General features: G+C 43.0%; 1 protein-coding gene across 1 annotated transcript in view; it reads right to left on the bottom strand.

Moving 5' to 3' along the window:
• LOC128881595 (zinc finger protein 423) overlaps positions 1-13175 on the bottom strand; it is an 84249-nt gene that overhangs the window by 51508 nt on the left and 19566 nt on the right. The window contains exon 4 of the mRNA XM_054132810.1: positions 680-751. Within this exon, the coding sequence (XP_053988785.1) occupies positions 680-751 (72 nt within the window). The remainder of the gene's footprint in view (positions 1-679; positions 752-13175) is intronic.

The raw sequence follows: 13175 nt of genomic DNA on the forward strand, positions 1-13175 counted from the left end.
GCTTGTTGGGTAGTGTTCTAATGAATTTTTTTAAATTTCCTAAAAGAGAAGCGATATACGTGGAAAAATTGGAATTCTTGCAGAAATAAATAAATAAAGTGGATGCTTGTGCAAGTTCATATTTTCACTGATACAGATAAAGAATCGAGATTTAAATGAAAATACGCCTTATCTTTTAAACAGCGTATACGTGTATTTTAGTATCGATATTCTATATATTTTATTTCCGCAAAAATTTAAATTTTTCGTCGTGTAACAGCCGCCTAACTTCCCTTGTTAGTTACTGTAGGATCATGCCTCCCCTTTATTCGAATAAAACAGTGTTAGAGGCTTAGCGGAATCGTCCTAGCACCCACTCGAGTCTCCCAACTGCGTCCAAATTTCCACCGCGTCCGTTCCCCTCGAAGGTGATGCTCGTCTGAAAAATTCACCCCTGAATCTTCTCGGAGCCAAGCAACGAGAACGAGTAACAGAAAGGGAGACAACCCTCTTTATCGCTCGAGCATCGCTACTTGTTAGGATCTCGTTGGGATCGCCGAGATTTTTATGGGTCACGGGACTACTTAAGAATCCCGGTCTCGGGGTCTTTGAGGTCGCCCTTTCATGGACGGCCGATCGAGCCATAATCCGCGACGCGCAAAGAGAGGAAGGAAACATAGCGGAATGCATCAACACTCACCGCTGTCGAGGCTGTTCTGGTTCTCCAGGTCTGGCCCTTGAACGGACGATGGCCTGCCGTCTTGGAGGTACTCTGCAACGAAATTTGCACTGTCACTTTTCGATGTAACGACATTTTTAGCGAGAAGTAAGTATTTGTAAATATTTCTTGTATTTCACATTAATCTATCAGTCTACCAATTAAAAAATAAATGGTCGACCTGAATCACAAGAAAATTCATCGGGCGAATTCAATGTGACGTAGCCTCGATTCGTTTTATTTTCGAAAACGCGTCGACCGCGACCGTCTTTATCAGCCCTCCCCAGAAATCCACCATCGTAATTCCAAGCGCCCCGGCCCCCCCCCCTCTCCTAATAGGGGTCAACATTGAAATTTCATGGGATTTCGGGCGATCGAGCAGAACGGGGGCTCGGATACGCGGCCTACGGTAAGCGGGCCAACGCACACGACCCCTTTGCTACACGAACGTGTATAATACGAGAAAGGGTGGAAAAGAGCTGAGGTAATCCCACGGGAGCCATACCCCGGCGATATTGGCTCCCATAGCCCATTCCTGCGCATAGGAGACCGAACCACCTTGGGCCACCATCGAGGAACACTGACCAAAATTCAAATTTCCCACCGGACGTATGCGCAACTTTAAGCGTAACTTGTGCGAAACAACCTCAATCCCCCCTCCCCCCTGTATAGGTGATCGGTGTGTTTTTCTGCTTCATGAGTATCGATCATGCCCCGAGTGAACGATGGCCCTGGATGGTGATTCGACTGTACTTTACTAGGAAGAATTGTATTCATCTTTCTTTTAATCCACTTGGATGAGAATCAATTTAGTCACCTATTCAATCGACGAGAGCACCTTTTATTTATTCAACGTGGAGTAATATTCTCGCGATCGTCAATCTTCGTCATCACCGATTACCGATACATTTCTATTGCCATAATGGCCTTTCCACGAAAAAGTAACGCAATTCCCAAGATCTTGAGAAGAAAAAGTCTCGCGGCAAGTGGTCGCATCCGTAACTTCCGCGAGGGCTTTCTCGCGAGTTAATTGTTTATCCAAACGCGTTAATAATTCATTGATAAGACGGCTGAAGGAGCCGGGCAGCAAGTTACGGCGGTAAGCAACCGGCTGCGAAAAGCCGCGGTACTCAAGCTGCCGGAATTATCATCGCTCATAAGTCACCGGCCGAGAACATTGCAGCCGCGCAGTTCGTGGTTTCAGAGAAGAGATAACTCGTATAAATAACCCGGAAGTCCGCCGTGTACAATAGTCTTTTTTTACGAGTATGACTTTTGGGAGTTCCAAGGCCGCGCTTGGGACACTGTTGGTAATCAGTTTCTCGTTGGTACCGAAATATACTGCGTGAACGAGGACTCGAAAAAAAAAAAAAAGAAATAAAAAAAAAACAAATTCCCCACATCCTGGCATTATAAATTTCCCGTTACGTTATGACGAGACCGGCGGCCGCTGGACGTGGAACAATCGAGCCTTTGAAATCTGAAATTTTGTCCAGGTTCCTTCGTGCAATTATTTCGTTTGAACGACAGGAATAAATGTATGAAATATTTAGAATTTATGTGTTTTGAAGTTGGCGCGTAGGAATGCGGTTCAGTTCTCATTTTGTATCGATAAATAGACAGATTAGTAAAGAAATAGTATATGGACGTGAAAATTTGTTGCAAATAAAATGAAATTGATACATAGATTAGGACAACCCTTCCAAAAACGCTTCCAGCTCAATACGCACGTAACGCAATCACTGTCACATTTCTCCCCCAAAAGAACACCACCACTCCCCTCGCAATCGGCAAAACCAAGTCTGGTGTTCCCCTAAACCCTATAAACAGCCGGTCGAAATCCCCACAAAAGCCAAAATCAACTCTTCCAATCATCAGTTTTCCAACGACCACCGCGGAACAGGTACGAGACAATTACTCTTCCATAAATATGTAAGAAAAAGAATGAAATAAAGTAGGAAAGCGATTCCTTTCCCTAATTGTCGAATTAAAGAAAATATAGCGAACGGGAAATTCCGTTGCGGGGACGCATCGGGATCCCCATTGACGATTCGGCTCGTGCTTGCTACGGCCGCGAAGGGTTCAGGACTCTTCAGGTCCTCGACGTCATTACGATTCTCGCCGGTGAATGCGTATATATGTATGTATGAATTTCGACGGCACTCGAAGCTGTTGGGAACCGGTTTTGGTTTTGTATTAGCATGTAACTCCGGCAGGAGTTGAAGTTGCGATGGCTTGTGGGTGGCTGGGCGAACGTAGGGAGGGTAATTACCTCCTTGGGGAGTCCCCCCCTTCCGTGGTGTAGCCGGGTATAGCCCCAGCACGGGCACAGAGGCTTCCCACTGCTCCCAGTGGTCCCGCGGGAACACTGCAGCGGCTCTCATCCTGCTGGTTCTCATTCGACCCAAATTGGATTCGGCTGCCGCTCGCGCGCAATACCACGTCGTCTGGTATTTCTTTCATAAACGTGCCGTTGCCACGGTCCACCGAATATATGGGAAACGAGATCGAAATTCATGGGGATTGTATACAACGTGTACATGTTTAAACCATAATTTAAAATGTTGCACTCGATAAAGATAAAAATACATTCGAAAAAATAAAAGAAACAGATCCATCAAAATAAAAAGAGTGTATATAAAATGATAATTAATGAATTTCAATATTCTCCTTCAATAATACATCGATACGATTTTATAAGTTACATATAGCAAAGGAAACTAATTTAGTAGTTAGCGTACGTTTGCGAGGATATATTTGAAGAAATTTCGTAATATTTGGTAGCGAAGGAGACCGATGCACATCGACGAAAGAATAATATATTCATTTAGGTGCGAGGACGCGGAGGTTAACGCGATTCGAAACGTTCGTTCAGCGGGAAGCTAATAAGTTAACGAACAAATTAATTACACAGAAAATATAACCATTGGTCGTTTGCGCCTGGCCACGTGGAAATCAATTACTTGATGGTGTTGAAAGAGCTCGAAATCGCTCGAACCAGCCTCGCTGCCGGGAGTCATTAGTAAAATATTCCATTCGAAATAATCATAGGCCTCCGGAAGGACTAATAACTGACAATGAGTCACCTTGTTTAATCATCGCGACACTCGCGCCTTTAATAATTCGAGTTTAAGGGGGTTTTCTATTATATCATAGTTTCGACACGGAAAAATTAGATCAGCTCCGCCACTTAATAACATTCAGACCGAAGAGTTTCCCAAGAGGGGAATTCCTGTGGAATTTTATTTTTTAGTCGATTTAATTGTAGTCGTGTGTACTTCCATATGAAATATAAAAATTAGATGTATTCCATCCTATTTGAACTTTGTTAAAAAAAATGTTTTATTTAAGTAAAGCTTTTATTTTGTAGTCTGAAATGTGTTCGTTTATATTTAGACGAATTTTTACGCTAATGTGAATTAATATATTTTTATTATTTCACGTCTATTATGTTTGTTTAAATATCAAATCAAGTAAATTATATTCATAGAAATATTGTTTTCACCTCGATGGAAATATTCATCCGTGAGGAGATTAAGATATTAGTTTAAAACTTTGCATTGTCATTCGTAGGGGAGACCTAAATCGAACCGTTTCAATTTAATTAGTAATATATATATATATAAATATAACTTCCATGATCGAGCGTAGCGCGTTCGATTCCCCGATTCGTTCGATACAAAAGCGCGGTTTTCATCCCCCGAATCCACGAAATCGAGATCAACGTAGAACTCGTCCGAAATCCAATTCGACCTACAGTCGGAATTAATGCAAGCTTCCATAAGAAATTTATACACTGTTTAATATTTATTGCCGCGATTTCGCCAATCGCGGGAGGCGGGGGAGGGGCAAACTTCGTTCGCAAATATTTCTGTTCCGGATAAAAGCCAACCGCGAAAAAAAAACCGGAGGGCGGAAACGCGCGAAAACGTATCTCGATACTTTAAATCCGAAATCGATACCGGAAACCGCAACGACGTGTTGCGAAATCGCGTGAAACCCCGTGCAAATCTAATTTTAATCGTTGCTTACTCCCAATTAAGGAGAGAAACCACACCTTGGACGCGTGAAAATCGTAGCTGCATTCAACATTTTTTTTTTTTTTTTTTTTTTTTTTTGGTAACAATTAAGCCAACGTAGTAAATCTGTTTGCTGGGGTTTATTGTACGTATATTGAATAATAATAAAATAATTGACCTGAATCAAAAATGCTGGATACTTTAATTTTCTACGTGATGTATATAATGGATGTACGTAAAGATTTTATGGTAAATTAAGAACATTTCTTGCTACAAATATTATTGTCCGTCAATTCCGTGTTAAAAATGAAACTTTCTTTTCGAATGTTCTCCATTCTTACGAAAATTGATATATTGAAAAATTCGTATGTATTTCCGCAGTATATATCGCACAGAAAATGAAGATACTTGGTTTCCCTTTTATATTTCTTCCTTAAATACCTCAAAGACTCGTAGACATTATTCAGCCTCAAGAATCCTTATCTCACGTACCCCCGACGCATATCGCAACTCTCTGACGACGTTAAGACACGTCTCGGTCCTTTTCGTTGCTCACTCGATTCACCTGGTATTCGACGTGATCACAGGGAAATGGAATTCGACATTTTTGGGGGAGGACGGTATCATACGTTCCGAAAAGTCGTCTTGCAAACGATTCGAGGCCTGCGAGGAGACGTCCCAGCAGGGACATCCGGCCAAATTAATTCCTGCGAAACCCGGCCGTGTCCGTGTGCCCACTGATAGGTACGTTCAAGTGTAGACACGTGGCTAACCGTGTATGGGTGTACGCACACGGGAGTGGAACGGAGAGGGGGCTGGATCCTTGTGCAACGGCGAAGTACAAGGAACAGCCATCTTTCTCAGAAAGAAATTAAACTTTTCCCGAAGGTATACTTCCTCTTTTTCTGCCGTTCGCGTTCTCCCTTGGTTGGCCTCCTTCCACCGTGGGCGTTAGGGTGGGAAGGTCGAAGGATACTGGCGCAGGACATCGTCGTAGAGCGCCGAAGGCTGCCTCGAAGGGTGGCTTTGGCTAGCCTATTGCTATTGTTTGCGGTGCTCCCTTGAGACAGGTCTGCCCTTAACAGCGGCATGTGCCGATGACACTCTACCGGGTGTCCGGTGTGCAGTCGCGGAATAACGCTTGACCGAGCGAGTGAGTGAAAGAGTGAACGAGGGAGTTTTATTTGTGAGGGTGCGAAGTCGTGTAACTGGACTGTAACACTTAATGTACTAGTCGTATAATTGTTCAAACACCTTTACGTTCGCTTTCAGAAGAACGCTTTCTGTCTTTTACAGAAAGTAAAGATTCCGAATCACGTAGAATAAGTAATTCTTATTCCTCGTTTCGCGTGTCTACGTTCCGCAACACCCGCGAGAAGGTATCACTTATCGATGTGAAAATAATAGTTATCGCTGCTTTTGGATGTTCGTCGCAGTGGCAAAACGGGATTAATCTCCCAAAATTACTGATGGTCGAGCGGTATCGCTGGTATCGATCGAGGCCATAGTTCACGACGCGAGATGAACCATAAAGCGACGCACACACCTGCGTATCGTAAACATGACGCCACGAGACCGTAAGCTCACCCCCGTCCCGCTCTCCATCACCCTGACGTAGCCAATTAGTCCAGGAATTAGCGTGACTGCGATCTCGAAATTATTACACTAACCATGCCTTCTGACGTAGACTCTAACGAAAGGGTTGTTACTGTTCTGAGGTGTCACGCATAAATTCCAACCCTCCGTCCGTGTTGTTCGAGGGTGTTTTTCTCCCTTTTTTCGGTATCCAATTGAACCACCAATTTAACGATGCATGGTCCGTTTGGGTGAAATTAAACCGTATCCTTTTATCAACCGAATGCAGAATAACTTGATCGCTGTGGGGATTTCGCTTTTGTTAGATTTTAAGAGCACATTGTTATTATTCTATGATGCATACAGTATCGTCGTTTTGTATAGTACGTACAGTATTGTTATTTTTAATCCACATGGAATATATCGATTATATGTAGGTAACTCTGGAGGTGTATTGAAAACTGTTTCGTGAAAATGTGCAGGGTACTAAAAATTCTTACTTTATAGCGATGAATTCTAACGTTTATATAGCCATTCCTATTCAAAGCTTTGCGCCACGTCACAGAATTCGCAAGATTTATACGATCGCCTGGGATTCAATCAGCGCGGAAGTGGGGACCCCTAAATATTAACTGTACACATCTCGAAACCGAAACCCCCAGATTGCGGAATGGTAATGGACTTTTCGATTTCTCTTGACACAAGTAATTTGCATGTTTTGGGCTTGGTCCGCCGTTACGGGACGCCCAGCACGACAAAAGGGTTTCCCGGGAGCCGAGGGCTGCGAGCGTCGATATAGGACGCCTCGAATATAACGTCGAATATCGCGGCATACGTTCAAGTTCGTTAGAGTCACGGACGGAAGAAATTGTATTTCGTCGGTGGATGATGTCCTGGAATACGGTATCAAGCCCCGTATCGAAATGTGACGGAGCTCTCAGGACAGAGTATCTGGGGACTGGAGAGCCGGCAGCCAACTTAACTTTCGTGCGAACATATAGGTATCGACTGTCGTGCTAACTTTATGCTAATCTTTCACTCCTTGGGCTGCAACGTCGTTCCGCGGGACTGGGAGGACTGCTGGGGAAATCCTTTCGAGTCTTTCGCGATACTTGGCGCCGTGGCCTCGACGACGAGGTAATTAAGAGTGGTTTACCCTCTCGCAAAAATACCCAACAACAACGGATTAAACCCTCCGAGAACTGAGAAGCCGCGCGCGAACAATTGCTCAATAAGCTCTCGTACAGCGCGAGAAGCGCGCACCGTAGCCAAGTTTCATAGCCAGACAATCAAGAAAAAGGGATTAGTGGAAATTGAACGGCGTTTCCTTCAAGAGAACTCTATTCTCTTGGATATTAATGGCCGGAAATTACGGATGGAATTCAACAATTTTCGCGTGGAAAGGAGCCGAGCATGGCCGGCGTTCGCGTATTTTCGCCTCCGATCGGCAAGAAAAACGCGAGAACGGGGGCAGGACAATTTTCAAAGGAGGCTGACAAAGCTTCGCTGACTTGGCTGGTAGGTGGGAGACGACGAGAGATCTCCGAGCCAGAAGATGAGACCGAGAGATACGAGCGCGATCTAGGAGGAGGATCGTTAGTATGGCCTCGGGACACTGACTCGTGCTACCTTTATCTCCTCGAGTTACCAAGTTTTACCGCGGAGACTAAAGCGCCTCGACAACGAGCACCGACGCCCTGGAGTTATTAGCGAGCCTCGGAAACTTCCTCGAGGCTTTCTCATTCGTTTGCGTCGCGAATAACAGGTGATATTCTATATCGTCCCCTTTGGTTATCTCTCAAAGAACTGTCGACTCTTGAGATTCGTAATCGTATGTATGTTCGAACTGGCCTCGGGTTGACGGTTGAATTTCGTTCGAGTTTCGCGTCGACCAGTTCTTGGAGGCTACTCGTGCTTTTCGTATTTTCTCTTTTTTTTTTTTTTGTAATGGTAACAGGGTTCTCCAGATTATTTTAGATAAAAAGTAGAATCACTCGTGCTCACTCAAGCATACGTTTTTAAAATTGTAATTTAACTGATCGTAGTTGGTGAGAGAAAAGAACAAAAATAAAGGTGCTAATAGCGGCATACGAGACCTCTGTAGCAACGTTTGAATGAAATTTGAATTTTTTTGAGAAAAAGTTTGTGTTTACAAGTTAAAAAATGTTGATTTCTTTTGAAATTCGAATCTTGGATAAATTCATGTTTCTATACATTAAAAAACTACGTGTCTTCTTGAAGTACATGTTAGTAGATGTGCAGCTGAAGATTAATGAAAAAACTTGTTTAGCGCTCTAGACGAGAAGACACCCTTAAGTGTTTGTTGAAAATACAGGATGTCACGTAAACTGTAGTACTGGCAACCACAGCGTAATTCATCGTAAAAAAGGTACTTGAGAATATCAAATGAAACGCTTTTAATTGGAACTTTTGTTTTCGAGAAAACCAATGTTGGAAATTCTTGAAGCGCGAATAAGTATGAGTTGGCTAACGTGTCCGACTATTACTCGACATTTCTACTTGCGTTAGGGTCTGCTATGAATTACTATTAAATTATCGATGGTGGTATGAAAGTATTTTCATCTGTTTTTGTATTAGAAGATAGTACGTACTATTAATGTAAAATGTTACGTCATTACTGTCCATGTTTATACACGTGGCGTAATAGCTTACACCAAATTTCATGTTACGTAGCTAAATATAGAATGATTTCTTTCGTAAAAAATATGTACAAAATATGAAATAAAATTTGTTCATACGAAGCTTCTATGACATTCTTGGAACATATTTGTGATCGACGATGACTGGGCTAATATATCTGATTATTCGTTATTTCTACTTGCACTGCTGTTGGTTAACATTAACAATGATATAGTATTATCTGTTTTTCATCAATCTTGATGCCATCTAATTGGTGAAGGCTATTTGAAATAGACATTACGTCCATCGTTACTTTTCAGCACGAGTAGAAATAACGAGCAACGGTCAAACAAGACAGCCAAGTCGTAATCAATAGCTCGAGAAAATTCAAATTTGATTTTCTCAAATACAAGTATCTTATTTCTTAATTACATAAAGAATCTAAGTTTGATTCCCAAACATACATTTCCCCCAAAAAATTTGCTCGGCGAACCTAAACATTTCCTTCCTCATCTATTCCCTTTACAACCCGCTCTTCCGATGAAATAATTTACTGCTCTGAATCTACATGTAGATCTAAAATTGAAAACATATCGAATATCACCTAATCCTTATTTCCCTCGCAACTGTTTCCAATTTTCCCATCCGGAGTATTGAATTCGAACAAGTCGTAAAAGCTCGGATGTGACTTCCATCGTTCCCTAAATAGATGCGCCGCGTGTAAACACTAATCTGGCGTACATCCGTGATGCCTTCAGAACCGCGAACGCTCCATCCGGTTGCAGTTGCAGTCGCAACTGCGCGAGTTTACCACTGCGAGTACAATCGTATTAGATATGAGCGGGGAATAGCGGTGCCGGGAGAGCGAGTTTATAATGACGGAACGGGAAGGTCTAGTCGCTCGAGACCGTATCACACATTTTCCCCGCGTGTTGCCCACCGACTCGTATATCCAATGGAACGCACGCGTGCACCAGAGAAATCGGGCCTCTGTTAGAAATCAGAGATCAAACAACCAATTTAACATTAATGCCCGGCTTCGACGAAAAATATTTCGCGTATGGATATACCGGTCAAAAACGATGACGAAACGAAAGATTCCCGTCAGATATTGCAAACGATAACACTTGATTTCACTAACTTTGAATAAATATTAACGATATTCCAATAAACTCGTGGAGGCTACAAAAATCATAAACTTCTCAAGGGGTGTGCGTAACAGCTCTAAAATTTAATTACATCCACCAATTTCCTTTCAGTAGTTATTAATAATATTCGAATAATTCCACATAGAATACACAGAGTTACCCTAAAGGTATCGTCCCTAAAAGAGTAATCTCCAAAAAGCAGCAACAATTCGCCGTCAAAGAATTTCGACCCGAAAACCCACCCCTCGACCTATATATCCGTCCTCCATTTACCTTTCGCGTCGAAACTTGTCGAGCTATGCGGGCCAGTCGATAAACTTCGAACCTTTAAAAAGAAAAAAAGCTACTTAAAGCTGCCTGACCCGTGCCGTCCATCGCGCCGTTCCAACGGAAATGCCGGTGTTTCCGCAGCTTTCGGATACGGCCGCGCATCGACACGAAATTAAAAAAGTTACAAATTACACAATCAGCCTAGGGAAAGGGGTGGTTGGGAAGCGGATGGGGAGGTTTAGCAAAAGGGAGCATCACATTCTGCGCGTAAGGACGTAATTACGAGCACGCGCAATCCGTGCGGAACGCCGCGGCTCTGACGATGAAGAAAATAATTACGTTCAACCACGAAGATTAAAAAACCATGCAATTTTTGCGCCAAGCATTTTTCCGCGCGTACCCGGTCGAATAACGCGCGAGGGTTGATTTAGGAATGCAACGGTGGAAGGTGGGAGGGGGTTGGTACGGCGCGCACGTTGGATGTATCCGTTGCAACGCACGCGTATTTCACGGGCGAACACACGCGTATTTACGCGGGGGATCGTATGCGCGAGCGCGTTCGTTGCCAACGCTTCGCCAAATGTACGCGAACAATGGACAAGAACGTGGCTCTACCGTGTGGCCAGGAAGTCGTGGTCGCGATTATCGATACACAGTTTATGGTGATCGAGCCGAGTGACGTTGAGGGATGCAGGATTGTTTGCGATGGTTTTGTCGTGGGTTAATTTAGTGCATGATCCGAGGACTGGAGTCGCGATAATCGTTTAGATATTAATTAAGTATTTAATTAGAATGAATTTATATCATCTCTCTTTTATAATAATAGAAATTCAATTATGAATTTATCAAATATGTGGAGCATATATATAAATATAATTCTAGTGAAATTTAAAATACAATATTCATACGATACAAGTACGATATATGATATTGAATTTTAAATTTTATTAGAAGTATATCTGTACATGATCTATACCTTTGGTACATTTATGAATGTGTATATATCATCGATCATAAATTTCTATTATTATAAAATAGACTTTATATAATAGTGTATTTTAGATGTAACACACAAGAAGCCTCTACACAGACTATCTCTGAAACACCTTGGCTCCAGGTGTATGTCTGCTCATGAATGGCATTCTACGCCAATCAATCCTCGCAGATACAATCGCGGAGGTGTGCCAATCTGCGAATGCAATTCTACGATTGTGTAATCTCCTAGGTACAATTTGTAATGTCCACGAGACACATTGTGAGGCGAGATCATGCCACACTGCGCGAATACGCGATTCTACGCACTTGTGATACACGTACGACTTCGCATGCGTGAAAGTTCATAGTTTACGGAAGTGTTCTACCGTTGCGAAACTTTTATACGCGATACAGAAGCATCCTCGTGGATTCCTTCAACTCGCGGATTACTCCATGCGCCGTTCCCCGAACGTCTAGGGCTCGATGACCGTATATACAGAGCCGTTAGAATGTCGAATGCTTCTTTATACCAGCCTTTCCGCGTCATTGAATCCTGAGCGCGGCTTTAACAACTGGTCATTAAGAATCTGGCTCGTGGAGCTTTGTTCGAATCGATACCTGGATAAAATTAGCACGGTACATACCGCGACTGCGACCACTTGACGAATTTCTGTGCACTCAAATAATCGAACATTTGAGATTCACGTGCTCGATGAATAGCGTTTAACTGTTGGTTTCCTTCGTGTGGGGGGAAACGTGTGCCTTTTTTTATCTAACACATGATTTTTAGTAGAACAGATATAGTGGTCACGACGTTATTAAAATGATGCTCCTAAAATTATATTCTCAATTTTGTTTATTTGCGGTGGTGCAGTCTTTAATATTGAATACTGAACCATTAGCGATCTATGTTCTTTTTTAATCGGTTCCAATAATCCACAATGATAATAGTACGCTAGCTGTATCATTATCTTGTTGAGGTCACGATGCTGTATACTTGGCACTTCAGTTATTAATAACAATGACCATGCGTTTCGATAGCTGTTTGACACATCTATAATATGCTTGGAAATTGATACGTATCTGTATCATTCACTGTGTCATTAGTTTGACCCCATCACTAGCTGTACAGAGAATCCAAATAGACAGGAATAGATAGGAACATGATTGAATGAATTTCTACATTGTGCGAGTCGGTAGAATCGATCTGCTTCATATATCGGTAGAATTGGACGATGCGCGGGGAAGCTATCAGTCTGACTTTGAATTCCTCTCTCTACTTCAGATGAAAGTGGCGTGTACTCTTCTCTCTATCCAGTTTCGAGCAAACTTTGAAATTATAGTAACGTAGACAAGGTATCTTCTAATAAAACCTAACACCTTCTAATACCGCTATTCTTTCCTTTGTTACCCCATAAAAATCCTCTTCCATCGCCAAAAATATCTCCACCTGGCTCTCATCCCTCGCGATGTTTCCCAATAGCGTCCTTCCAACGCTGGAAGTTTCTCCATAGCCAAGACGCGCAAAGTTCGGTGGCAGGGAAACGTGTTAAAGGAGATTATAATTTCTCGTGGCTATCTACAGCTGGAAGTGATTCGAAGGATTCCGAGCCCATCGCTGGCAACGCGCGCAGCACAGGTGCATCTGCGACACGCGCGAGCACATGTACTCGCGTATCGACGAGACACGTGTGTGCACGTACGTACGTACGTGCACGTTCGCCAATCCCCTGTGCATGTGCCGCGGAACGAGGGGATCAGAAGAGCTGGGATAGAGAGGGATAGAGCGAGAGAGAGAGAGAGCGAGAGAGAGAGAGAGAGAGAGAGAGAGAGAGAGAGAGAGAGAGAGAG

Source organism: Hylaeus volcanicus, chromosome 8, assembly GCF_026283585.1.
Source record: "Hylaeus volcanicus isolate JK05 chromosome 8, UHH_iyHylVolc1.0_haploid, whole genome shotgun sequence".
Taxonomy (NCBI): domain Eukaryota; kingdom Metazoa; phylum Arthropoda; class Insecta; order Hymenoptera; family Colletidae; genus Hylaeus; species Hylaeus volcanicus.